The sequence below is a fragment of the Boleophthalmus pectinirostris genome, unplaced genomic scaffold, assembly GCF_026225935.1.
Source record: "Boleophthalmus pectinirostris isolate CB_2022bp ecotype Guang Dong unplaced genomic scaffold, ASM2622593v1 HiC_scaffold_23, whole genome shotgun sequence".
In the NCBI taxonomy this organism is placed as follows: Eukaryota; Metazoa; Chordata; class Actinopteri; order Gobiiformes; family Gobiidae; genus Boleophthalmus; species Boleophthalmus pectinirostris.
Window position 1 is genome coordinate 28,290,240 of NW_026571207.1, and position 27,286 is coordinate 28,317,525.

At 37.2% G+C, this 27,286-nt stretch overlaps 1 protein-coding gene across 1 annotated transcript; it reads right to left on the bottom strand.

Annotated features, from left to right (window-relative positions):
- LOC110158121 (radixin-like) lies at positions 1–27,146 on the bottom strand. The gene is made up of 14 exons (XM_020922554.2): positions 27,129–27,146; positions 26,600–26,683; positions 20,874–20,969; positions 19,075–19,197; positions 15,678–15,829; positions 15,486–15,569; positions 14,969–15,115; positions 14,800–14,896; positions 10,646–10,809; positions 8,703–8,833; positions 6,543–6,703; positions 4,419–4,511; positions 1,907–2,143; positions 1–165 (listed from the first exon to the last, which is right to left on the bottom strand). Exons 2-14 carry the CDS (start codon positions 26,660–26,662, stop codon positions 1–3), a joined length of 1,713 nt encoding a protein of 570 aa, XP_020778213.1. The 5' UTR covers positions 26,663–26,683; positions 27,129–27,146.
- Positions 27,147–27,286: the final 140 nt, after the last annotated feature.

Genomic DNA, 27,286 nt, shown 5'->3' on the forward strand with positions numbered 1-27,286 from the left:
TCACATGGATTCAAACTCGTCTATGCGCTGCTTGGTGTTGCCTTGGCGAATCTGGCGTAAGGTCTTGTATTTGTCCCGGCCCGCCTTCACGTTTTCAGCATGGATCAGGTCCAGGGGGGTCTTCTTGGTCTCATCCACAGCTTCGGCCAGATCAAAACTGAGGGCCTGGAAGACACAAGCTCATGTAATCATTTATAGAAGCAGCAAGGTCATTGCCTTTCCTCTATTCACATAATCACAACAAACCGTGTTAATACAAAATACTACATTAACTACATTTTGCCGTCATCTCTTTCAAGTTTTGGTCAGTATGTTGTGATATTTTGAAATTCAGCAATTCATTAACATTTCTGAGAATTATCATCAAACCTGGAAAACAAATCCAAACTCGACTGGATAAACATGAAGGAATGGTAGTTTAATTGTTTGTTTAAAGTTTTATAATGATTAAAATCTGTAACATCTTTCTCAACACTTTTTTTTTTATTTTTTTTGCACCACTCCAGGTACCAGTAGCACTGTTACTGCATGTAGCTTTACCAAAGTACTGCACAGTACATTCTTCATCAAAAAAATTTATAAATTCAATCTTCTATTATGATGAAAAATAAGTTCCTGCTTGGCTTGCTGCTGTATAAAGGGCAGTTTCAATTTACTTGTAATAGAAATTAGACCTGAATAAGATTTGCACCTTGAATGAAAACAATGGTATGATAATAAACAAGGAACAGTGTTTAATAATTATATGTGGTGCACTTAGTACTGGGTGCATTTGGAGGGCAATTAGACTATCAGAAAGTCAAAATCACTGCATTTGTCAAAACACACAAATGTAGAGAGACACATTTAAAAGCTTTCATTTGCTTATTTACACAATCATATTATTTAAATAAGGCATTATTGACTAAATTGACTGATTTTGAGTTAATCTACTTTGGACTGTTAAAAGCTTCAGGGCATTTTCTGGTCACATAATCCAAAACAAATCGGGAGTAATGGCAGAGATGGAGAGTACTTTTATAAATTGTATTATACATAATATATTAGTACTTTTAAATTCATTTTCAGTATTTCAACATTTAATGCTCAAAGTACCATGTTTTTTTTTATGCCTGAGGTCATGCTATCATGGTTGTTGTTGTTATCACTGTTGTTATTGTTGTTGTTGTTGTTGTTGTTGTTGTGTAGTGGTAGTAGTAGTAGTAGTAGAATTAGCAGTAGTAATAGTAGTAAAAGAAGTAGTAGTAGTAGGAGGAGGAGTAATAGTAGTAGGAGTAGCAGTAGTAGTAGCAACAGCAGCAGTGGCAATAGTAGTAGTAGTAGTAGTAGTAGTAGTAGTAGTAGTAGCAGTTAGTAGTAGTAGTAGTAGTAGTAGTAGCAGTAGTAGTAATAGTAGTAAGAGTAGTAGTAGTAGTAGTAGTAGTAGTAGTAGCAGTAGTAGTAATAGTAGTAAGAGAAGTAGTAGTAGTAGTAGCAGTAGTGGTAATAGTAGTAAGAGAAGTAGTAGTAGTAATAATAGTAGTAGTTGTAGCACTAGTAGCAACAGCAGCAGTGGCAATAGTAATAGTAGTAGTAGAGTAGTAGCAGTAGTAGCAGTAGTAGTAGTAGTAGTAGTAGTAGTAGTAGTAGTAGCACTAGTCGCAACAGCAGCAGTGGCAATAGTAACAGTAGTAGTAGCAGTAGTAGCAGTAGTAGCAGTAGTAGTAGTAGTAGTAGTACACTATTTGCAGTATTTGCACTGTCAGACCTGTTAAGATGTGTTTACACTGATATTCCACCAAACAATAATATAAAAACAGAAACTAAACTAGGACTAAACATGAACTAAACCAGGACTAGAACAGGACCAAACCCAGTCTCCCTCAGAAACAGAAGGGCCTGTAAGCAGGTACTTGTTGTTTAGTACCTTGAGGTTCTTCTGCAGTCTCTGGTTCTTCTGGGCCTCAGTCATCCTCTCCTCTTCGCTCCTGTCCCTGACCATCCCCGGGACAGTGAGCTCGGCGCTTGCCTCGGCGCTGCTTTCGTCCGTCTCATCGTGCTCGTGCATGTGAGGGTGCACGGAGGGGTCCTGGATCTGCACCCCCATCAGTTTGGACTTCAGCTCCTCTTTGGTCCTCTCAAGATCGTTCTCTGCCATGATAGCCTGCCATAGGGTCGCAAACATTTATTTAATCGTCACAAACATTTTGATAAAGTGTAAAATGTTGGTCTATAAATGCTAAATAAAGTGTGTAGTTGCAGCTAAGAGGCATCACACTACAGTTTAAAGTGTATTGCATAACTTTTCTGCTGTCTCCATGGAAATATTATTGTTTTTATGTTGTTTTACTAGATATTTTTGAGATACAGCTGCATTTAATTAGCCAGACTGGCACTATCTAGTGCCTTCGCTCAATTTCATTTCTCTCCAGTGACTAGGTCAAGAATCAGAATAGACTAGATGGTTCGGAAAACCCCCGGAAGTGCAAGTTCGAGCACCAGCCAATCAGCGAAGATACATATATTCAGTGTTGTCAACGATTCCCGAGATCGAGGATTTAAAGCCAAAACAAAGAGAATGTTTGCTTCCTACGGGATTTTGGGAAAAGCTTAATATACAAGTTACCCCTGAAGAATGTGTTTTTTCAAAGTAAAAATGTAACAAGAAAGCCACTGTTGCTACTTGTCTTGCTCTGAATCTGCTCCTCTTACCGTCATTTCAAATATGGGACTATTTTGAATGACAGAAATGATGAATCAGATTTTTTTCACGCATTTTGAGTCAGTCCATTTCAAATGAATCAGCTATTGTGAATATTGGGCTGATAACGTGAATCTAAATTTTTGATCTGTACTGTGATTCAGTGTTGTAAATGTCTACAGCAGTGATCGTACATCACTTACAGGAACTCGATCTCCTGCTACATCCAAGTGTATCAAGAGTTTTCCTATCGACTGTGATTGTCAATAGCTAATTTGCAGTGACATCACACTGGGGGTGGTTACCATGGTGACACAATGCACATATTAGAAACACAAAGAAAAAAGTTTTACACTCCCATATATCATAAGATGTTTGGGAACTTGGTCAGAGAATATTTCGGCAACATAGGATATCAGACGGTGGGAAAACGTCCTAACTGATCGTTGTGGGAAACAGTCATGCATTGTAAAAAAAAAAAAAAAAAAAAAAAAGAGCATAGACCAGCCCTCGGGAAAATATCTAATCTAAAACAGAGGCTGCATGGGCCCTTTATGCTTCATGGTAACACTTTATTTTAGGGTACACTTATTAACATCTAACTACCCGCTAATTAGTATAGTTGTAAATAGTTAATTTGTCATTGATTAGTATTTATTCAGCACTTATTCCCCATAAGCTTTTTTTACAAACACTTTCCTATTAATACACTTATTATTGCTTATTAATTTGATAATAGGTCATTTTTGTTCCATTAATTATGATTCTAATAAACTTTTGACGCAAATGAATAAAAACTACTTTTCTTGTGCTACTAGTCCTTAACAACACTAGCTTATTGAAATCATAATTAATATACAAAAATGGCCTAATATCATATTAATAAGCAGTAATAAGGAGTGTATTAATAGGAAAGTGTTTGTAAATGTCTCATAGCAGAATAAGCTTATGGGGAATTAGACATTAATAAGGGCTGAATAAATACAAATTAATGACAAATTAGCCATTTACAACTATGCAAATTAGGAGGTAGTGAGATGTTAGTAAGTGTACCCCAAAATAAAGTGTTACCTTCTTCATTCGTCATGCAGTCATGTCAGAAAGCGATACTAAAAAGTGTCGGAAAACCTGCACGTCGAAATAGAGGCATGTTGGAATGAAGGGATGTCGAAAAAGGCCCTGGACCCCTAAAAGGCTAAAAAAAATGTCTCAGCTCTTGTAGTTCCAACCAAGTCAGCTCTTTCTGGTCAGATTGTGTTAAAATAAAGCTCAGATTAAATCTAACGTGAGTAACAGAGCTTCTAACAGAGCAGTGCTTTCAGTTAGCTTCACACCTTCAGGGAACGTTGATGACTTAAGCTGCAAAAAATACCAATTAAATGCATGGCCCGTAAACGATTTGAAGGTACGTACATAACATCAAACATCATTTCCTGACACATCCAGGTCTTGTTAGCAGGTACGTACTTATATGTGCTATAATGTAGTTAAACGTTATATGCATATGATTATCACAGTAGCCAGAATATCCTGCCAATTTCACCCTTAGACATTTCGTTCTTCTGGAAACCATCTTCAAAATTAAACGATCAACAAACAAATTGCTCACTTAGCCTCTTAACTCTGTCTTAAAGTACGAAAAGAGTCTTCTTTTTACCTTGTCTACCATTCAGGGAACATCTCAGCTCATGTTTGATTCATTCTTTATCTCTCTCGTGATTCTTTCATTAATCCTCACCCTCTTTTGCCATCTCTTTGCCTCTTCATCCTTTTTCTTCTTGGCGTCTTCCAGCTGGGAAATCTTAGAAGTAAGCTCTGCCAGCTCAGTGGCCTATACACACACAGGCACACAAATGGAAAAAGAAGTTAAGAGTCCTTCTGCTCTGGGGTCATTGTGCTCTGTCACTGCCCATGTGTGTGTGTGTGTGTGTGTGTGTGTGTGTGTGTGTGCATGCATGTGTGTGCTGAGGAGACCATGTGTGATCGCGCATCGCAACTCTCGCCACCACCACTGCCATGTTTAAATGCAGCAGCACTGCAAAGGGCAGTTTCTCTTCTTCCCTCGAGACACTGACGCCCATTTGTCTACATTATGATAAAGATATTTGCTACTCTATACGATAAAGATATATGGTAATCTATATATGCTAAAGATATATGGAACTGCTGTATAAAGACATATGTTACTCTATTTATGATAACGATATATTCTACTGTATATATGATAATGATGTATGGTATTGATGGTACGGTGGCTGAGTTTGCATGTTCTCTCTGTTTGTGTGGTGGTTTCTTCCAGGCACTCCAGTTTCCCCCATCAACCCCAAACATGCACCATAGGTTAAAATCCTCCAGCTGAGGTAGTACACTGACCAAGCCTAGTAACAAGATCACGGAGCTGGGTCCTTGGAACAATAAAGTGTACCTGAACCTTAACCTAACGATATGTGATAAAGATATACGCTTCTCTATGTAGCACGGAGAATCTGCTCTGGTGATCTAAGGTTACAGACCAGTTTAGAACATTTTGTCTGGAAGAATATACAGTACGGAGAGGTGAACTTAAACTTGATAATGATCTCGTTGAGGGGTGAATGCTGTTTCAGTTACAAAACTTTACAATGGTAACCAGTGGTACTGAAATTGACTGATGAAATGTATTCATTCATATTAAAGTGGCACAATGGATGTTTTAAAGTGCAGCATTCGAAACATTTCCACCATGGAGATGTTGTTTTGTGGCATAAAATGTTGCACTTGTAACAGAGATAATCAAGCGTCTCCACCAAACCAAAATGGCTGTAATTGAATAAATGAAAGATAGATATGTTTACACCATACCGTGGAATTTTCCAGACAAAACAATAACATTTTCCAAACACATGCAGGTGACAAGACCAAGCTCAGAGTGCACCTTTAATTAAAGTCATCAATGCAAGGTTTGTGCCCTCATGCATTCTACGCCACCGAGTAATCACATTGTAAACAGAGGTGATGCACAATTCTGTTGCAAAATTAAATGTTTTTATTTTATATATCTATGATGACACTAGGAGTCAAACTGCGCTCTGTGTCCACCTTATATAATAATAATAATAACATATATAGTGATGTTGTTAGCCTGGACTTCATGTTGGAAAGAGTGAATATGAGCTAGATGACTCATTAGGAGCATGAACTGTTTCGTAAAATATGACTCACAAGATAGTTCACACCTTAGGGTAGTTAGGGGCTTAACTAATAACAGATTCTTAGTTGAGGTAGTTGCAGTTGGCTCCTCCCTTCAGAAATAAAGGCAGATAAGACTTAAAGGGAGTCACTCACTAATCAGCAGGAGTGTCGCGCTGGGGGGGGGGGTACTATTTACCCAGGGCCCATAGCGGTGAGGGGCCTGTCACAAAATGTGTACAATGCAATTTTTATATAGAGAACATGTAATACTGATGATTTGTACTCAGGGCCCAGACTTTTGTACTACACCCAGGCTTATCAAGGCTGAAGAAGCTACTTGGACGAGCAAAATTATTTAACTCTAAAACAGTTGACAATTGATTTTCTTTTCCTATCTCCAGATCATGAACAGGGATCTTGGTCAGGAGTACCTTGCTGTAGGTTTAGCCAATTGCACATGTTTCTCTCTCTTTCTCTCTGTCATTCCTTTCCACAAACCAATGTATTTTGCAGGCCAGTCCTAAAGCTAGATTAATAGAATGTGGTGCAAACAGAGTGAAGATTCTCCTGCCAAATGAATATGCAAAACACTGCACACAAAGAAGAGAGGCAGATAATTTACTATAGCAACCCCAGAAGGAAAAAAAAAAATTCTAAACTGAAAAAGACAAAGTATTGTGTCTGTCAGTACCAGACAGTCCTGGTTCCTGATCTGGGTCTCTGATTGGTGGAGCAGCGCAGCTTTGGCCTCAACTGCGGCTCTTCGATCTTGGTCCAAACGCTCGGCTTCTTCCTGGGCCGTGGTGCGCTCCTTTTCCAGCTCCAGAGCGCGGCGAGTCTGCTCCTCCAGCTCTGAGACACACAGATCAGGGATGGTGAGAGGTGGAGAATAAGTATTAATAAATAACAGAAAAATAGAGACTTAATGAGGAAATATTTAGGATTCAAACAAGACTAAACCAGAACTAAAGCAGAATTAGACCAGGACTAAGTTAAAACAAAAGCAGATCTATGTTATAATGTTGTTTTCCTCATCACAAACATACCTGGAGTTGTGTTTTGTTTTGTTCACACATGTCATGTGTTAATACAGGAAGTGCTCCACTGTGTTTTTAAACTCCATACACCTTCACTGGAATCATTTGGATGATTTCAGCCCTGCAACTGCCAATCTCTATTGAACTGAAGGTAAAAGGTAGCTGGAACAGAGTGTTTTGAGCTTTGAAGATGTAGACAGACTAATAAAAAAAGGATTATTCAAACATGTGAGCAAAATAAAACACCACTCCAGGTATGTTTTTGAGGAGGTAATAGCATTATAACTTGGCCAAAAGTTCACATAAGTAAATTTTCCATAATATATGACCTTTAACTAAACTAGAATGAAGTCAAACCCAGTAATAAACTGACACAAACCACAACTTCACTAGAACTTAACCAGAAATAAAAATTGTCTTAACAAGACAGATTCTAGATTGCGTAACTAAAAACACAGCCAAGGTAAAATCAGGACTAAAATAGAACTACACCAGAAATAAACTAAACCAGGAAAAAACTAATATTGTGGTGGGAAACCCCTCAGCTTGCCTCTATGGAGATGCAAATTTTGTGGTTGGAATGTTCCACAGTATGGCATTAAGCTTTTTCCAGTTACTGTGAGTGAGCACGTCCCTCCACTAAACCAGAAATAAACTGATTTAGTGGAGGGACGTGTCTCCATAGAGATATTAAAAGGACAGTCTGGAATTTTGGACATAGGACCTCATTTCCTAGTGAGCCACAGTGTTGGAGACCTGTGGAGACACTTTTTAAAATATTCCATTCAGTCCTTGTATTTGCAGAGGTCGCTGGTGCTAGGCTAGTGCATGTCAATGGCCATAGTTAGCCTGCCACTAAAAACAGTCTTACCCACTCCACAAAACACCCGAAGCAAATCTATTATTACACCAGACTGTAAATGTCTGCGTTGATAGAATAATTTTAGAAGTAAAACCAACCTTGCATTTGAAGGATTTATGTCTGAGCAGCAGCAGCGAGTTGTACTTCCTGATACGAAGCTTGGCAGCGGCAGACTGATATATGAGAAAATAGTCCCTAAACATGCGACGATTAATGCAATGCAAGATTAGTTTTATTTCAAACATTTTTCTATCGACACAGACATTTACATCGACAGGCTGACATAATAATGGATTTGCTTCGGGTGCTTTGTGGAGTGGGTAAGACTGTTTTTAATGTCAGGCTAACTATGGCCATTGACATGCACTAGCCTAGCACCAGCGACCTCTGCAAATACAAGGACTGGATGGAATATTTTAAGAAGTGTCTCTACACATCTCCAACACTCTGGTGAGGTCCTATGTCCAAAATTCCGGACTGTCCCTTTAAAGTTTTGGTTGGATTGTTCTACAGTATGGCATTGAACTTTTTCCAGTGACTTTGAGCTATTACGCCCCTCCACAGATCTGACCTGCTACTAGACCTGGAAGTATCACCTAACTTTCAGTTAAGTTTAATGCCATACTGTGGAACATTCAAGGCAATGCTGTAATCCCTCCATAACAAAGAGGTATTGGACCCTTCATCAGAAAAGTTCCATAGTGCATCATTAACCAGGTCTAAATAAAGTCTAAACCAGGAGTAAACCCAGATTCGTAACATGGACTGCAAATGACTCTTGAGAATGGTGTTAGCCCCCCAGTTTGAGAACCCTCCCTTTACAGTACATACAGTCTACAGTGCACAGGTTTGAGAATATGGGCAACTTCAAACGTGAACACCAATGACAGTTTTTTCAGATCTCCTCAGAGAGAATCAGGCTGGAACATTTGTATTCAAAAAGTTGTCAGACCGTCTTGAGCTCTCTTTGTCTGCTCCTCAATCTGTCTCAATCTCTCCATCAGCTCCATGGTCTCCCGAGCGATCTTCTCTGTTTCCTTCTCAGCATTTTCGCGCTTCTTTTTCTCACTCTCAAGTAGAGCCCTGACAGGAGAATTGTGCATAAGTACACATCAAAAATATGAAAAATAAATAAATAAAATAAAGCTGAAAATCTCCTGACAGTCCCTCCTTAAAGCAATGAGAACACCTTGCAAACTGTAAGAAATGTCTGGGCTCCAAATGAGATCACGCAATATTCCACAGTGTTAAATAGCTCATGTTCATTCATTCTCATTATATTGTAAAGACCCATTGTTTATAATGCTTACTGCTTATGTGCTGTTATACTAATCATTTTTCTAAAACATAGTTAAGATTTAAAATGTCTTAATGGACCTGCCAAGTTTCCCTTAGTTGGGCAATTTTGGCAGAGTTGATAATTTTAGTCCCCCATTGGACATGGGCAGCAGATGTGAAATAGAGATGATTCCAAAACTGTGACTAAAGGCCAAAGCAAAGAGATGCACCGATACGATACTGATATTAAATAACGCCGTCAAAATTGAACATTTTAGTGTATTGGGTATTGGCTTCCATAATATCAGTCCCGCCAATATCCCATTTTGATCTATAAATAAGAAAAAATATTATCCAATGTCTCACAATATTATTAAACTTGTATTTTCACAAAGCTGTTCCAATTACTGTAAATGATAAATAACTGTTATAAAACACATTTGAATCATTTTTACCATACATTGTTTGCGTTTAAAGGAAATCAATTATATTTTCAGTCTCTGCCCTAGTATCACTTGATATCGAGTACTGGTAGATACTTAAAGCCAAATCATCGATATCGGTATCTGAACAGAGAAAGCTGGATCGGTGCATCCTTACTCATTTACACAATTATTGCTACTGGACGACAGAACACGTGGCAAAATCTTTGTGCATTGATACATAAAGGGAATTTTTTTTATAACACATCTCTACCTCATGTAATTTTTCAATGTTTTCAAGTGCCTCTTGACTGATTTTGACCTATAATTTCCTTCTAAGTAAGTAGTAATAATTGAAGAGAAAAAAATAAACAGATCATGAAAACCTCTCATGCCCTTTAACTTTTCGAAGGAAGGTACCTGAGAATTTGCCTAGAAAATGACAAATGCATGGTTTATACTGCCTGGTTTAAAGTAATTTCAGTTAGGCCTATTTATAATAAACTGTACAGTAATCCAGACCTAACCATATGAGATTTCAACATAATATTAATGTTAAAGAGCCTCTATTATGCCATTTTGTTGTTACAGCAATGTTGTTTCCTCACCAAAAAGATACCCAGAGTTATGTTTTGTTTCATGCACACGTTTAACCTGGATATTTAGTTCTTCTTTCAAGCAGAAAACATTTTGTTCTATATTGTGATGTCATGTGGTGATACAGGAAGTGCTACACTGGGTTTTTAAACTTAATACACTTTCACTAGAATCAAGTGAATAATTTCAGACCAAGAATTATTGAACAGATGGTAAAAGTAGCTGTTAACTTGAAACTACAGCTTCATGAGATCACAAGGTGGATCAGAGCATTCTGAGCTTTAGAGATGTAGACAGACTAATAATGCAGATTACTCAAACTCATGTGAATGAAACAAAATACACCTCATGTTTGTGATGAGGTAACTCAAAGCTCACAAGGGTCCATTTTGCATAATATAGGACCTTTAATACCACCTATTGAGATTCTGGGGCAAGCATAATATCAAGTGTTAACATTCTGGTTTGACAAATAATTAAACTTGGATTTCCCTTTTTGGAGCTGCCTTATGAAAAGTATCCAAATGACAGAGACTAAAGTGAATAGAAAAGAACCCGTGGATGGTGTGGTTGTGCCTGGTTGCCTTGGCGAGCGCACCTCTCCATCTGCCTCTTGCTCTTCTCCTCTCGGGCCTGTGCCTTCATTTGCTGCACCTCGATACTGTCTGGTTTTCGGCGGCGCATGTACAGGTCGTGGTTTCCCATGCACAGAGCCAGGATGCGCTTGTTAATGCGAAGACGAGGAACGTAAAACACAAAGTCCTGGAAGAGAAAATTAATCAAATATGGCCTCCATGGTAGAGGGTAGATTATTAAACTGCACTATATAGATTCTTCTTGGTGAAGTCTTGTCTTGTTTTTTTTAAGATATACTTGTGCAATTAAAACAGCTGTAATTGAATAAATGCTATTGATACTTTGCACCAGGAGCGTTCTGGGACCTGAGTACAAATCATCTTGGTATGAAAAGTGTATATTACTAATTTAATGAAGGGCCCCTCCCTGCCCTGGGTACTGAATAAACAGTACCCATTGAAGCCCCTGACAGTGACATCACCCTGGGGGTGTTCTACATATATCTCTATAGAAGGGGTCTCCAACTTTTAGCTTGGGAGCTCTCCACCCCCTTCCAAGTAGCTCGCCAAGGGATTTCTCAATTACACGTATTGTACTAAATAAGTAAAATTTGATTGATTAAATGCCTATTACCATAGTACATGTATCATTTTGATGCCTAACTTTGTACACTAAGTGGATAATGGTTTATGTTTTATAGGCATTTAACTGTACCTCATCTAAGGCTCGCCGTGGCTCTTATATAAATACATTTCTTGTGGCCAGTAAAACCAGTAGCTCTTGAACATTTTCGTTTTGTAAAAGTAACTCACAGGAGGAAAAAGGATGGAAACCCCTGCTCTATAGTGACATAATGTACACATTAGCAAACACTATCAAAAAGTTTTAAGTTTTAAGCCTGCAATCAATACAGGCTTCTGTTCCATTAGCATAATTATCCATTAAAGGTCCTATATTATGCTATTTTCGGATCTATGCTCTAATGTTGTTTCCTTATCACAAACATACTGTACCTGGAGTTATGTTTTGTATACTGCATACTGTACCTGGAGTTATGTCATGTTTAACACACAAACCTTGCATATTTAGCCTGAGCTCTTCTCTCAAACAGAAAACAATCCACCGTTCCACCTTGTGATGTCATGTGGTAATACAGGAAGTGCTCCACTGTACACACAACTGCATACACCTTGACTAGAACCATTTTCAGACCTGGAATAGCCCAATCTCTAATGAACTAAAGCTAAAATGTAGCTATTAACATGAAAACTACCACTACATAACACCAAAAGGTGGAACAGAGCATTTTGAGCTTGAGAGATGTCGACTAATAATAGAGGATTATTCAAACACGTGTGAATGAAACAAAACACAACTCCAGGTATATTTTTGAGGACGTAACAATAATGGTAATATAGGACCTTTAACGCAAGTGGTAGCTTTTGAACACAAGAATGGCATAGCATGTAAGTCTAAAATCTATTTCTAAATTCATCCCAAGTACATTTAGCTCAGGTAAACAGGTCCAGACAGCCTTATTTAGTTCAAAACATTTTCATTTCACATGGTCCATGCTTTGCACAGGTGCTGCTCTGAGGACAACAAATATGAGATCAAGTGAGTTCACCTGTTTTATCCAACTTTAATATTTGGTATGTTCAGAATTTGAAGCAATTACAACAACGCATCTCTCTGGCACTCTTGTGTTTAGGCCATTTTGATTTTATTGCTGCTATTTTGAGAAAGTCTGATGGCTAGTTTCCAGTATGCTATGGTGGTTCAGGGTTACAGAGAATTTAATTTATTTTTATGGCTATTGTAACCATTTCTACAACAACAGCAATTTCATCTAAATGCACGTTGTTAACAATTTTGACAGCCACTGTTAGTACTTTTATATTTTTTAGCTTTTCAATGAACGCTGGGTTGTTTTGTAAATTAAGCTTAATAAATAAAGACTGTGTATGATGAACAAGCATAAAAAATAAAACAAAATAAAAAGCTGTTGACATGGAAACTGGGCCTAGAAATAAGTATACGATAGATAAGATATGATAATCCTGTATGATAAAGTTGCATTGTTAGCAGTAATCAGCAGTGTTGTGCAAGTTCACACTTTTCATGAACTAGTTCAAAGTTCAGTTCACACTTGTTCAAAATGAATAGTTCACGTTCATAGTTCACAATTTTAATTTTGAACTAGTTCAAAGTTCAGTTCATTTTATATTTAGGTGAGATCTGTAAATGAAAGGCTGCATTTATTTTAGACTAAACCAGGTCTAAATCAGGACTGAACCAGGTCTAAACCAGAACTGAACCAGGACTAAAAAAGAACTGAACCAGGAATAAACCAAGACTAAACCAGGACTGAACCAAAATTGAACCAGGTCTAAACCAAGACTAAACCAGGACTGAACCAGAATTGAACCAGCACTAAACCAGGTCTAAACCAGGAATAAACCAAGACTAAACCAGGTCTAAACCAGGACTGAACCAGAACTGAACCAGGACTAAACCAGGACTAAACCAAGACTAAACCAGGACCAAACCAGGACTAATCCTGGACTAGAACTTGGAATCTAGGACCGCCCCTGAGAGAACCCCGAGTGCGATCGGGCATAAGCTGCGTTTATCTCGGTGGAGCGCGGACTTCTGCGTCGGTCCTTTCGCTCAGGATCACGGTCTACGCGGGCGCACCTCCGGCGTTTCACCGCTGCTGATATCGCGGTGATTTTAGCAAATTTGTATGAAGAAAAACGAAAAACCCACCATTTCAATCCAGGTTAAAAAAGCATTGTGACGCGCGTTACTGACATATGTACCAGTAAGTAAATAATAAGCGCGCGGAGCAGCACGTCCTGTACGTGTAGATTTCAGAAAATAGGATACATCCTATTTTTTGATGCTCTACACGAGCGTAGGCGCGTATCCCCGTCAACATACACAGAGAGCATGTATCTATTGTTGTATTTGTGCATTTACCATCAGCACATTGTGCTCCCTGGGCAGTTGTGTATCATGTGAAAGAGCCCAGATCCACATACACTGTTAATTAGTGCTTTGAAATTAACTTTTGAAATCCTTGCGTTTGCCGTGGTCAGCCTGTACAGAAGGTAAATACAAGCAGCTAAACGCACCCAGTCAAGTTTGATTGACTTTCCCATTGAGAGACACAAGAGCCCGTACGTTCCGCTAAAGCTGCCGGTGGAGTCGCCTTCGCGTTGACACGCGGCTGTGGTTTCGCGAGGTGAAGTGCGAGCAGATCGTCACTCGTCAAATTCCGACGTTTAACTGAACCCCAACAGTGATGTACGTCGTTCATCACACATAATTTGAACAAATTCACGTTCAAGTTCTTGATTTACAAAAGTGTTGCGTTCAGTTCAAAGTTCACTGAAAAATGAACGTGTTCAATGAACGCGTTCTTTTGAACTCGTTCATGCACAACACTGGTAATCAGTACTGTACAGCATCAGTATCAGTACTGCATTGTTAGCAGTTTTATACTGTAGCAATAAATAACCCTGGGATGAATTAAATTACTGGTGACTTGTCAATTGGCTTGAAAAATAAAGACATAAAAAAATAAGTTATCAGATAAGAAGTCCTGCTTGGGTTCATAGTATGTACATTAAATAGCTGCATTGTTTGCAGTAATCAGAGTGTGCTTTACATAGCAATAAATATCTCTGCGATGGGTTGAATTACCCGTGACTTTGTGTTGATTGGCTTGATGGTAAACTTCTTAACTAGTATTTTTGTATTTTTTTAGCTTTTCGATGAATGCTAAGATGAACAGTTGTTTTGTAAATTAATCTCATCCATACATATATGAAGAACAAGCTCATAAAAAATCTATTAAATAAAAATAAAGAAATAAAAAAACAAAAGAAATAATAGAAAAAAAATGAATAAAATAAAATAAAAACAATTAAAATAAAACAAAAATGAATAAAATAAAATTTAATAAAATTAATTAAAAACTAATAAAAACAAATTTAATTTAATTTAATTTTAAAAAATAAAATAAAAAAGTGGCTGTTTACTTGGAAACTGGACCGACCTGGTTGTATCAGATAAGAAAAGGTTCTTGGGTTCATAAAATAGATGCACTGTTTTATTTTAATCCATGTCTGTCTTATACTGTGGCAATAACTCTTTGATGGGTTGAATTACCGGTGACTTCTTGTCGATTGGCTTGATAACAAACTTCTTATCATTAAAGGAAATGTTTCTGATTTCACTCCAAGGAAAGCCAATTTTTGGTGTCATCCTAAAAAAAAAAAAAAAAGCAACATTATCATATAACAATAAAACAGGAAAAAAATGTTCTCCTTTGTTATACTTGTCTTTTTTGTCATAGATATTGAGCCCCAAAGCATCCACTCCCAGCCACAGCTCGGATCCTTTCTTGTTCTTGATACTAAAATAATTGACGCCGTACATTTCCAAATCTTGGGCGATCTTTAGGTACTCCAACATGGCATCCTCCCTGTATATAAACACATTTTATAGTAAGCATAGACGCGTAGTGGTTAGTCACATATTTGAAGACGTTTTTAATTGAATCCTACTGCAAGTAAAAAAATAATAATATTAATACAATACTTCATTATGACAATTTTGAGGCAACCTTTCAGTCAGTAAAGTCAGTACTCCAGATAATTTCTGAACTTTTCTTTTTCTCTCTCTCTCTCTCTTTTTTTTTTTTTTTACTTTTCTCTTGGACAACTACCTCTTACTTGGACTGAAGAAATCCTTGAAACTATCATCATGGTGCACTTTTAAGTTACTGTACCCATCTGTGTTTAATAGTTTCAAAACTTTTAAGTTCTTTAAAGTTGGAGGTTTTAGCGTATTACCTCAGCATTCCCTTGTGCTCTTGATGCCACACCTGGATCCTCTCCTCCCACTGATTCTTATTCAACTTGTGCTGCTCCAAAACCCTGGTTTATGGAGCAGAGGACACGGCACAGCATCCCGATGGCAGAAATAGCAGGAAAGGTTAAATGAGTTGAACTTTGGCTAACACTATTATCCCCTGTCCGGCATACCTTTGTGGTAAGAGCTTTTCTCGGGCCAAATATCCAGGTATGTGGTAGTCCTTCCTGTAGTCACCATGTTTGACCTGCACAGCGTATGAGGCCAGAAGCACAGCCGTCTCCGGGGGACAGTAGATATCATCGTTTAGAATACACTCTTTGACCTACAAGAGTACACAGAAAATTACTAACTGCAGAATAGCTTGAAAAGGTGTGGTGTAGTAATGGTAATTGCAGAATTATAAAGGTCATATAAGGTCATGCTGTTTCTGGAGGACATAATACAGAGTTTGGGACACAGTAGTAGTAGTAGTAGTAGGAGGAGGAGGAGGAGGAGGAGGTTGAAATGAGCCATCTTCCTATAACCTCGCACAAACATATTACTTCTTTATGTAGGTCTATGCTTTATGTGCACTGATGAAAAAAGAAATCAACTAAACTAACGATTAGTAGAAGAAGTAGCAGCAGCAGCAGTAGTAGTAGTAGTAGTAGTAGTAGTAGTAGTAGTAGTAGTAGTAGTAGTAGTAGTAGTAGTAGTAGTAGTAGTAGTAGTAGTAGTAGTAGTAGTAGTAGTAGTAGCAGCAGTAGTACTAGTACTAGTAGTAGTAGTAACAGTAGAAGTAGTAGTAGCAGCATTATAATAGTTCTGTTGTTAGAAACCGGCCTTCTGTAGGTGACAGATATAATCATTTGTGATTTTCTCCTTGAAAGTAAAAAAAGATTAACACATTGTGTACAAGTTGTACTTTTACATCTTCTACTGCAATAGAAGTAGTAGTATGTAGTAGTGGCTAATTCACTTTTGAACCTACCACAGTTGCATAAGGTGGCACTTAAGGACACACAGTGGGGGACAAACAGAGGTTTCAGGTGACATTAACAGCACTATTAACAAGTTAATAATACCAGCAGTGTCTGATCCATCTCCAGCTCTGGAGCCTGGGCTCAGGTCAGGATTATACTATACCTGGAGTAGAACACTGAGCCTGGTTTTCAGTAGAGAAATAAAGAACACTATATTATGAATGCCTACGGCTGGAAGTCTTTCATTATGAGGAGCTAGGGGCAAATGTATCATTCTGACAGTACCCAGGAAAAGGTAGAGTTATACCTGTGCTTTGCTTAGCTGTGATGAGGTCAGCTCGGCAAAGATACTGATATTTCAGTGGGTCATAATGTCCAAGTTTATTATTTAAGTCTCAATCACAGACCTGTTCCATTCTCCTGTAGATTTTCTCTGGCGGCTCTGGCTCCCGCTCCTCATCTCAAACATGCATGTCAAGGTGACTCCGTACTTCTAAATCGCCCATAAATTAAGTCTGAAGTGCTATCTTCCTGTGACAGGCTCTAAACTGGCACATAACATTTCATGATGTAACATCTCACATAAAGAAGTGGTAAAAATGAATTCATAAATTAACAAAGATTTAATTTTTAGTGTTAATGCATTAATCTACTGGGATCTGATGCCAACTGCTCTGAATCATATCATGAATTCCAAAAGCAAAATGAAATAAAATGAAATTAAAGGTACATTATGTAAACTTACTGGTACACTGCCCATTTGTATCCATGGAGATGTTATTTCTCTGCCTGAATGCTCAATAGTATGGCATTACACTTATCTATCTGGCAGGTATTTGTTAATTTGCTCAAAACTATTTGATCATATAACTTGGCCAACAACGTCTCTCATGGATATATACACATTTAATGCCATACTCTGGAACATTCCAGGCAAAGCAATACATTCTGGAGAAAGCCATAGTGAATATAGTCCACCTTCACGGGCCCTATTTATAAAATTGACTCTAGTGATCTTTAAGTCATGTTATAATAGCGTCCTCAAAACAGACCTGGAGTTGTGTTTTGTTTCATTCACACATGTTTAGTAACCATTTATGATTAGTCTCTCTACATCTCTAAAGCTCAAAATGCTCTGTTCCACCTTGTGATGTTATGAAAAAGTAGCCTGATTCATCAGACGGTTTCACTTCTTAGAAACCGCCAGACCTCGCAGCATTAGAATTTGTTTGCTCGATGGTAGGCAGGTACTTTTTTAAATTTAACCAATCGCTGCTATTTGGTCATGACGTATGTAATGCACTACTAATGTGGCTAACTAGTATATTTTCCCAAATCCCGTAGGAAGAAGGGCAATAACGTCTTTCCCCTTGATAAAATTCACCAAACATTCTCTTTGTCCAGGCTTTAAATCCTTGATCTTGGGAATTGTTGCCAACACAGAATGATTGGCTGGTGCCCGAACTCGCACTTCTGGGATTTTTGCAAACCGTCTAGTGTATTCCGATTGATGACCTAGTCACTGGAGAGAAATGAAATTGAGCGGAGGCACTAGGTGGCACCAGCCTGGGTTATGAAGATATAGTTTTCAAGTTAACAGTTAGTTCAGAGATGGAAATTCCAGTGCTGAAATTATCCAAATGATTCTAGTGAAGGTGTATGGGGTTTAAAAACACAGTGGAGTGTTTTCTCCTCTTCAGCCTAAATGTGGATGGTTTGTGTGTTAAACATGTATGAATGAAACAAAACACACCTCTGGGTAGGTTTTTGATGGGAAAACAACATTAAAAAAACATCAGAATTGTGTGATCTTTAAATTGTGCCAGCACCAAGCCTGCATAAACTGAGTGGGTTGAATGAGGGTGTAAAAAGTATATTTCTGCACTTTTGTTATAGTCATTTTTCATTTGTCTAATACTTGCAGGCCCAGGTCTATCTTATTTTGAAATGTTTGCACCCTCATTTCAGGCAAGTTAATAATGACACAATGACATAATGAGGGCCTACTACACAAAAAGTTACACCATGCACATTTAACATATTTCTGTATTGACACACAACATGTTCCTCTGTGTTTTGTTATTAGTACAATCCCCTGATAAAAAAGCAAGATAATCTGTCTATTTCTGTCAGTATGGACCACTCCTATAAAGTGATAAAATAGTTGAATAAATCATCACGCATACTGTCCTGACTTGTTTCCAAACCACCTGCGTCTATTGTATTCTGCAGCAAAAACCTCACCTGGAGATGGGAGGAGTGAGTCAGCCCCACTCGTCATTAAGAGTTCAGATTTTGTTTTGACATTTGTTGTTTCGTCTGGTGCTCTCTTATAAAAACATTTTGATAACACTTCTGCTTAATTTTACATTTCGGTTTGACTACTTAATTCAGCATGGAAAATTGCCAAAGTCATTAAATAAATAAAATCGCTGCCGGTTATGGATGGAGGTAATATTAATTGCATAAAAATAAAAAGCGTTCCCATCTAACTTTTTTTTTTTTTCTTTCTTTTTTTGAATTGCAAATGTCATCGTTTTTAGAAGCGAATATGAGAGTGGGACGTCTCTGCAAATGTCAGGGGTTGGTTCTTGCATATTCAAACCTGTAAAAAGAAGAGTCTCTGTGTGGCCTCTTGGATCAGCTCCTCTGCCACATCTTCAGGGTAAAACTTGGCTCGAAACTTGATCAGTAAAGGGTTGTCCCGCTTCACGTCCTGAGCTGTAACCTATGGAAACACAAATGTAAAGAGAATTTTTATTCTCAAAGCAAAAGGGGCATAAGAGTGAATGCATTTAGACAGCAGGAGATACAGGAAGGTATATTTACTTAATTAATCATTATGCTATTTTCTGATCTATGTTTCAATGTTTCAAGACAATCTAATAAACCTGGATTACTTAAACACATGCGCATGAAACAAAACACAACTCCAGGTATGTTTTTGATGAGGTAATAACATTATAACATGGCTTAAAGCTCACATGAGTCAATAATATGGGATCTTTGAAAGTGCACTATGTGATGTATATCTATATTGCATTTATTAAATTACAGACTGAAGATTGCAGATTGCCGCTTCACAGATCTGACTTGTAACTTGCCCTGGAGGAGTGGCCCACTTGTCTTCATGGAGATAGACACGTTTACATAAATCTGGGTTGTGGAAAGCAATAACATCTCCATGGACACAAGCAGGTAGTGGATCCATCATCACAAAAGTTACCTAGTGCATCTTTAATATTGAAAAATTATCATTATTTAACTTCATTGTTTGACTTCTACCACGACTTTTATTAGTAACACTATATTTATGGGTCTAAAGTTATCCTTGCTAATTTTACAAAAGTATAATTATGTTACAAAACTGTACCTTCAATCTTATACTGGGTGAAAGTACTCGTAAATTATATTGTTAACAACAAACTGCAATGATGAAAGTAGTCCCCAAATAATGATACATCTGTTTAAATGATAAACTCCACATAGATTACATTTTTAATCAGCTTCAAAAACTGTCCACAACCTTCTGAGTTGCTACTGACGCTGTTGATGTCACCTTCGGTTTTGTTAATACAAAATCACGGCAAAGAAGGACAAAGGGAATAATGAAAATATGATTAGGAATTAAACAAAGTAAAAATAAAAACCTGGTGACAGCTGATGAAACTATTAGCTTGAGATGTCTCAATATCTAGTTTTAGTCTTAATATTATTATTAAGAAAGTTCACAATTGTAATAATATAAGTAAGCAACAGTAAAATGCATATTTGCTTTAATTCACACAATAATAGATTTTCATTCTTAATAAGAAAAGAATCAAAACAAGTTTTTGTCAAATAAATAAACAGATTCTACAAAATATAAATGTTAACAACACTGCATTTAGGATTACTTTTTTGGAGGATGGACTTCATTTAAATAACTTATTTTTATTTCTTTAATTCTCAGTGTTTTTATTTTTTGATTCTTGCCATTACGTTGTGATCTATCATCATGTTTATCAATCTTAAAGGGCCTGTATGCGTTTTTTTTTCCCCATTTAAGGAGCTTCCATTGCAACTCTTGCAGTCAAAATTAGTCCACTATGTACTGTCTGCATCCAGTTACAAAGCGTTTTATTATTCGACATTCAGGAAATGTACGGTTAGCATGCTAGTTGTTGTTAGTATTAAATTAATGGCAAAACTCTGCTCTGACCTCTGGAAATCGTGAAAAGTGCTTATAAATTAATCAAGGTGAAAAGCATAAGGTAAGTGAGGAATAAAATGAAGTAATTCTGTTTTTCACATTTTTAAGCTACCGCGCAATTAACATCCCAACTTTTGAGTAAATAATTACACAAATCTAAAATGAATATCTTTCTTGCATGTGTATTTATGTGTACAAACAGTGCATCTCACCCTCTTGTTGAGTTTGAGCCAGGTAGAGAAGCCCTTGCTGTCCTGGTACTGCAGCCCAAAGAACCAGGTCTCTCTCAGCCCGATGGTCTTCACAATCTAAACACATTACACAGCACACACACACACGCACACACACAGACACAGAGACACACACACAGACAGCCACACACACACACACACACACACACACACAGACACATACACAGACACAGAGACACACACACAGACACACACGCACACACACACACACACACAGACACATACACAGACACAGAGACACACACACAGACACACACACACACACACACACAGACACATACACAGACACAGAGACAGTCACAGGGTTTGGGTTAAGTGCCTATTTGGGCCTAAAATAACTCGCCTCCAGGGCCACTGTGGTGAAAAGACATCATGTTTTCAAATTCAAGTGTCACAGAATATCAAATGAATGTATTATGAAAGTGGGATTGAAATTAAGTAACAAATATTAAAGAAAATGTATGGAATCTAAAGTACAGTCTGCCTCACAAAACTGGGCCTTCAGTCTTGAGTGTTAGTTTTTTTTTTTTTTTTATAAAATCATTTTTGCTCATTTTTAGAAAATTGCCATTTGCAAAACAGCTCACACAAAAATCCTAAACTGAATTTTAAATTTTTCCTAAACAAAATTAATCAACAAAACAAAATTTAAATTAATCTCAGCAAAAGTCAGTTTTTCATTCAAAACTAATCCATCATCTCCCAAAAGCAACTTTTACCACCAAAATTATTTCACTTTGGTGATGTCGTTTCTGTTTTCTTTCATTCATTTGACAGATCAGTTCCGAAGTTTTAGTCCTTTTCTCAGGAACCACAGAGAATCACTGGTTTAGTGCAGTCCGCCTTTGGGGAGCCCATTGGGGAGCACACTTTACATATATGAATTCTGGACTGGAAAAACTGCACTGTATTTTGCATAAATAAATGAAAAGTAAATGGGGACATAACTAATCCACAAACCAGATTGTGTAGTATGTGATCAAAGACAAAGTCATGATGAAGACAAAGTTTATGATGAAGGAAATTGGAAGATGTTGGAATAGCAAATCGACACTTCATCAACACTGCTTTTGTTGTATGTAACATGTGTGACATTTACACCACAACACACCAGATCTACAGTACACAGTGTGAAGGATGTCTCTGCATTCATTCAGTCTGTTCTGTCTGAGGCCCCTCTCATTGTTTGATTCATGTATTTGTTGATAGATTCTTGGTGCTCACAAATTGTACTTTTTTGCTTTAATATTTGAATGTGTACATTGAAAGTGACTGTGTTTGGACAAAAGTGCTTCACCATGTGTACTGAAAAACAAGGAGAATTCACTGATCATGTATGTTTATGAATGAGAGCTGTATTATGTGTTCTGAGAAAGAGCCTGAAAACTGATTGAACTCATGAAAAACATTTCTAATGATTTGACCACCTGTGTCCCTGTCCAGATACAAGTCTGAATAAAATCAAACCAAATCAAGATAAACAAAAAAGAAGAAAAACCATTGAAAAAAAACTGTAAGACTATTATGAATACATACAGTTCGCTATGCATCACATAGTTCACATAACATCTCTGCTATAGTATTCATAAATACTATCTGCCATGTTATTACCCTTTTGAAATCGCTCTATATTTGGTAAAATCCACCAAAATAACAGATCTCATGTTTACAAAGTTTATGGCACAATGGCAGACCTGGTGCAGACCAAACTGACTAAGGCTAAATTTGACTTTCAAAGGGGTGCAAATGTAATATCAAGAGTTAATTTGCAAAAGCAGTTAAGTGCCATTTAAATTTTTTTTTTTTATTCCAGCCCTCCTTGATAAAAGCCACTGAATATAATTGTCATCGATGATATCTGTAGAATATAGTGACAAAAAGAAATATTTTTTTTTGCAATTGAACTCTACCTACTCTCATGCGTCCATTCAGGCCCAGGTCTGCAGGGGTGCATTGCAACTTCAGTTAAAAATGTTTTCACCATCGTTTACATACCTAAAACAACAAACGAGTATTAGCAGCCCTTTGAAATTCAAATGCACCTCTGTCAGTTTGATGTGCGGCAGTACCTGCTCCCTGCTCCCATTAAGTGTCATTATTTTATTTGCCTGAAGTGAGGGTGCAAACTCTTTTAATTGAGATTGCAATGGGCCCTTTTGCCCCCCTATAAACCCGGACCTGTATCGTAGCATATTTAATATCCATCATTACTTTAATTTAATGTTATATTTCTGGTGGTGTCCAGTATGGTTTGGTGAGGCAGTTAATAAGAAGAACTCGGTGTGAGAAGTAAGTACTGCCATATATTGTGAATTGGCTTATATTTATTCCAATCCATATGGTTTGGTCGGGATGTGACTTTACAGAGCTACCTATGGGATTCAGAGTAATAACAAAATATAGTAAACATCCTATATTACACAAAATTGGCTGAGTTTTTAAGCCATATTATATTGTTTTTACTTCATCAAAAACATACCTGGCGTTGTGTTTTGTTTCATTCACACATATTTGAGTAATCCTGGCTGATTAGGCTGTCTATATTTCCAAGCCCAAAATGCTCTGTTCCACCTTGTGATGTCATGAAGTGGTAGTTGTCAAGTTAAAAGCTGTATTTTACCTTTAGTCCAGTTGAGATTGACAGTTCCAAATGATTCTAGTGACGTGTATGGAGTTTTAAAACACCTTGGAGGACTTCTGTATTAACACATGGCATCACAAGGTGGAAGAGAGTGTTTTCTGTTTGAGAGAAGAACTCAGGGTGCATGAGTGTGTGTTAAACATGTGTGGATTAAACAAAACACTTCAGGAATATTTTTGATGAGAAAACAACATTATTAAACAAAAATTAGAAAATAGCGTAATATGGACTCTTTAACAATTAAAAACAAATATTATATCTTTTCGGTGCTCAAAATGGCACCTTTAAACAGGAAATTTGAAACCATATGAAACAAAAAAACTTCCAGAGAACCAAAAATGAAAAAAAGACCAAAATCACTACTTGTGGATAGAAAGACATCCACAAAGCCTTAAACACATTCAAATGATAAGCCTGCTTTGAGAAACAAATGAGTTTAGGTATGTCAAGTGGTCAAGTTGGCGTGGTAGCTTTATATTTGCACTAGATTTTAAACCTGTCTTAAAACTTTTATGTGTGTAAACTGTACTAGTTTACAGAAAACTAAAGGTGCACTATCTAACTTTTCTGGTGGTGGGCCTGCAACCTGATAATTGTCTTCTTGTGGATCTTTCCAGTTTGTTTCCTTGTTGAACATCTCCATGGAAACAAGCAGGTAACACCAGAAAAGTTACTAAATACAAAGTGAGATTTCTTCCTCCAAAACCTGACCAAAGTTAAGTAAACACAATGAAGATCTTCAAACAGTACTCTTGAGTAAAACTTAGAAATCACTTATTTTGACTCACTGTTAAGAAAATAGTTGTTTGGCTAGAGTTGTTTGGCTAGGCTTGAGACACTGACAAATGTACAACAATAGTAGTCTGACCCTAAAAACTCCAACTGTAATGAAAGATTGAAACACAAGAACTGAATGGTAAAAATCACTAAACTATAAGAAAACCTCACAAAACCACAGGCTAGCTTTGCATAGTTCAATTGATACTTTGCAGCTGATGTTGTCAGCGTTCCCTGTGGTGAGTTTTGGGGATTTCAAATGAGTTTCTCACACATAAAATTACAATCCCAAGCTTGCTAGTATTAGCCAACAGTCAAACAAATCAAACTCTTAACCAGGATCATGAACGCTCGTATTGACCCAAAGCTCCTGAAAATGTACTGTTTAAATCCTTTTTTATTTTCTCATAAAGCTTTTTTGCCAGTGTTTGCTCATGTGTGCATTGTGTCACCATGGTAATCGCTGAACATTGCACCATAGAACACCCCCAGAGTGGTGTCACTGCAAAGTATCAATTGGTTGTGTTCACATTTTAGAACTGAATGTTGAATTAAAATGGAGAAACAGGAGTCTATGGGAGATTTTGTGTTTTTGAAAGAAATATCCAAACATATGGTCCACAGATGTTGAACTTTATTTCTGTTTGTTAGAGCTTGTCTCCAAACACGCTCCATATTCATTAGGGGTGTGCAAAAATATCAAAATATCGATATATCATGATACTAAATTTGCTGGTACAGTATCGTTATTGTGAACTGCTGAATCAATATATCGCCAAGAGTATTTTTTTGGTGTCTTAAGTGTCTTCACTTGTGTTGTTGCTTATTTAGTGGAACATATTCACTGTTTTGATGATTAAACAAAATGGTTTAACAAAGACATGTTCTTACTAAAACGTATTTGGTTCTTAAAAAAACACCAATTTATCACAGAGTATCAATATATTATCGCATGTATCGTCATGTTGTGATAATATCGTATCGTGTCATGTATCGTGAAAGACCCTGTGATTCCTAGCCCTGACATCATGATGGGTTAAATAATAATAATAAAAAAAAAATCAGTTTATTTACACAGACACTAAACTTGTTTTTATGTGGACTGGCCCAACCTCAGAGATAAAACCTATAAACCAAGTCTACAAATCTGCAGTGTGACAGTTACACATAGAAGTCAGACCTGTTGTCCGCCTCAGAATTAAACTACGGGGATAATAAAATGTGATGATGTCATGTGAATGCAACTTAATCTGGCAAGTATACACACCCCCTGCTTTCTAGTTCATAGCCTACAAAACACTTTGCCTCCAAAGGTTAAGAACTGTCTCCCAAGCTCCAACAAAGTGTCTTAAAATGATTGTCCTACAGCCAGTCCTCTGTCAGTAAAGCATGCGGTTTGGAACAATGTTGAGTATTTGGAGAAAGAAATTTGAGATTTTTGTGAATAATGGCCATGATAGTTTTTGTATTCAGTAAAATTGTTTTGAATAGAATAATTGTTTTGAATAGAAAAGAAAATAATCGAATAGAAAATTATGATAAACATTTTATTTAACATTATTTCTTCCTTGTACTAGCATTCCTGACTCCTTCTGTGTACTTTTACTTGGTGTTGATTACAGGACCTACAGTATTACAAGATATTAGGATATTTTCTGACCTCATCACAAACAGACCTGGAGTTGTGTTTTGTTTCATGCACACATATTTAACACACAAAAACAGAGTATTTAGGCTGAGTTCTTCTCTCAAACTGAAAACACTCTGCTCTACCTTGTGATGTCATGTGTTAATACAAATTCCATACACCTTCACTGGAATCATTTGGATAATTTCAGGTCTGGAATTGCTGATCTCTACTGAACTAAAGGTAAAATGTAGCTGTTATCTTGATGATATGACATCACAAGGTGGAACAGAGCATTTTGAACTTTGGAGATGTAGACAAACTAATAATAAAGGGTTACCCAAACATGTGTGAATGAAACAAAACACAACTCGAGGTCTGTTTTTGACAACACTCTAACACTAAAACTAAAATCTTAGAAGAGTCAGATGTGTTTTAGTAAAGGATGTATAATAACAGGAAAAAAATAAAGTAAATCCCTAAACAAAACTTCACTTTTTTCATGCCGAGTGTCAGTTTTGGTGTGTGCAAAGGATGTCATTGTGGGCTGCTGGTTTGTCACAAGCTACACCTCCTCTCTGACCTAACCCGTAGCAGACAGTATTTCTCAACGGGAAGATAAACCACTGCCTTGTTCTGTACCTGATCGAACAGTTGCTTGCCGGTGGTGCTGTGCAGGATCGCAAACTCCAGCTCGGCATCCATTGTTGTCACTCTAACATTTATCTAAAAATGGAGAAACAGAACAAGCTTACAGTAAGAAGGCTTTGGAAACTGGGAGCACATGCAAAAAACATGCACAGCTAAAGCAAGGAAAGGTTTGCCTCATAGCACAATTGTCATTTATTTAGGTGCACTGCGCAACTTTTCTGGTGGAGGGTGCGCTACCTTCTTGTGTAGAGCTGTTATTGCTTTGCCTAGAGTGTTGCATGGTATGACTCCACATTTAAAACAATACAAAAATAAACAGCAGATGTCAATAAGAGGACTGGTTTGACTGGTGGTTTGTTTGTGATCATAAAATGAGACAGAAAACTCAATTTGACCAAAGAAATGACAAAGACAGTTATCCTATGAGGCCACTGAATAGCTAAATACAATGTTTGTTGGTTGCTATCTGGAATTACAGTCTTATTTTTGGTTCAGAAAATGACCAAAAAATTGTTCTTACATTTTTCTGTTCAACAAGCAGTATCCAATCACAGGTTGCTGGTGGCTATAATAAAAAATGAAGCCCAATATAATTTAGACTGAACTGGTTAAAAGTACAAAGTAATGAATGACTTTATGAACAATGCCAGTCTTTTAGTCTTACTTAACATGGAATTC

Excerpts from the sequence above, each read along its gene's own strand:
- LOC110158121 (XM_020922554.2), bottom strand. The coding sequence starts at position 26,662 with ATGGATGCCGAGCTGGAGTTTGCGATCCTGCACAGCACCACCGGCAAG. Across the intron at positions 8,834-10,645 it reads AGCAAGAGGCAGATGGAGAG|GGCTCTACTTGAGAGTGAGA; the intron begins GTGCGCTCGCCA and ends TTCTCCTGTCAG. Across the intron at positions 2,144-4,418 it reads CAAAGAGATGGCAAAAGAGG|GCTATCATGGCAGAGAACGA; the intron begins GTGAGGATTAAT and ends ACCCTATGGCAG.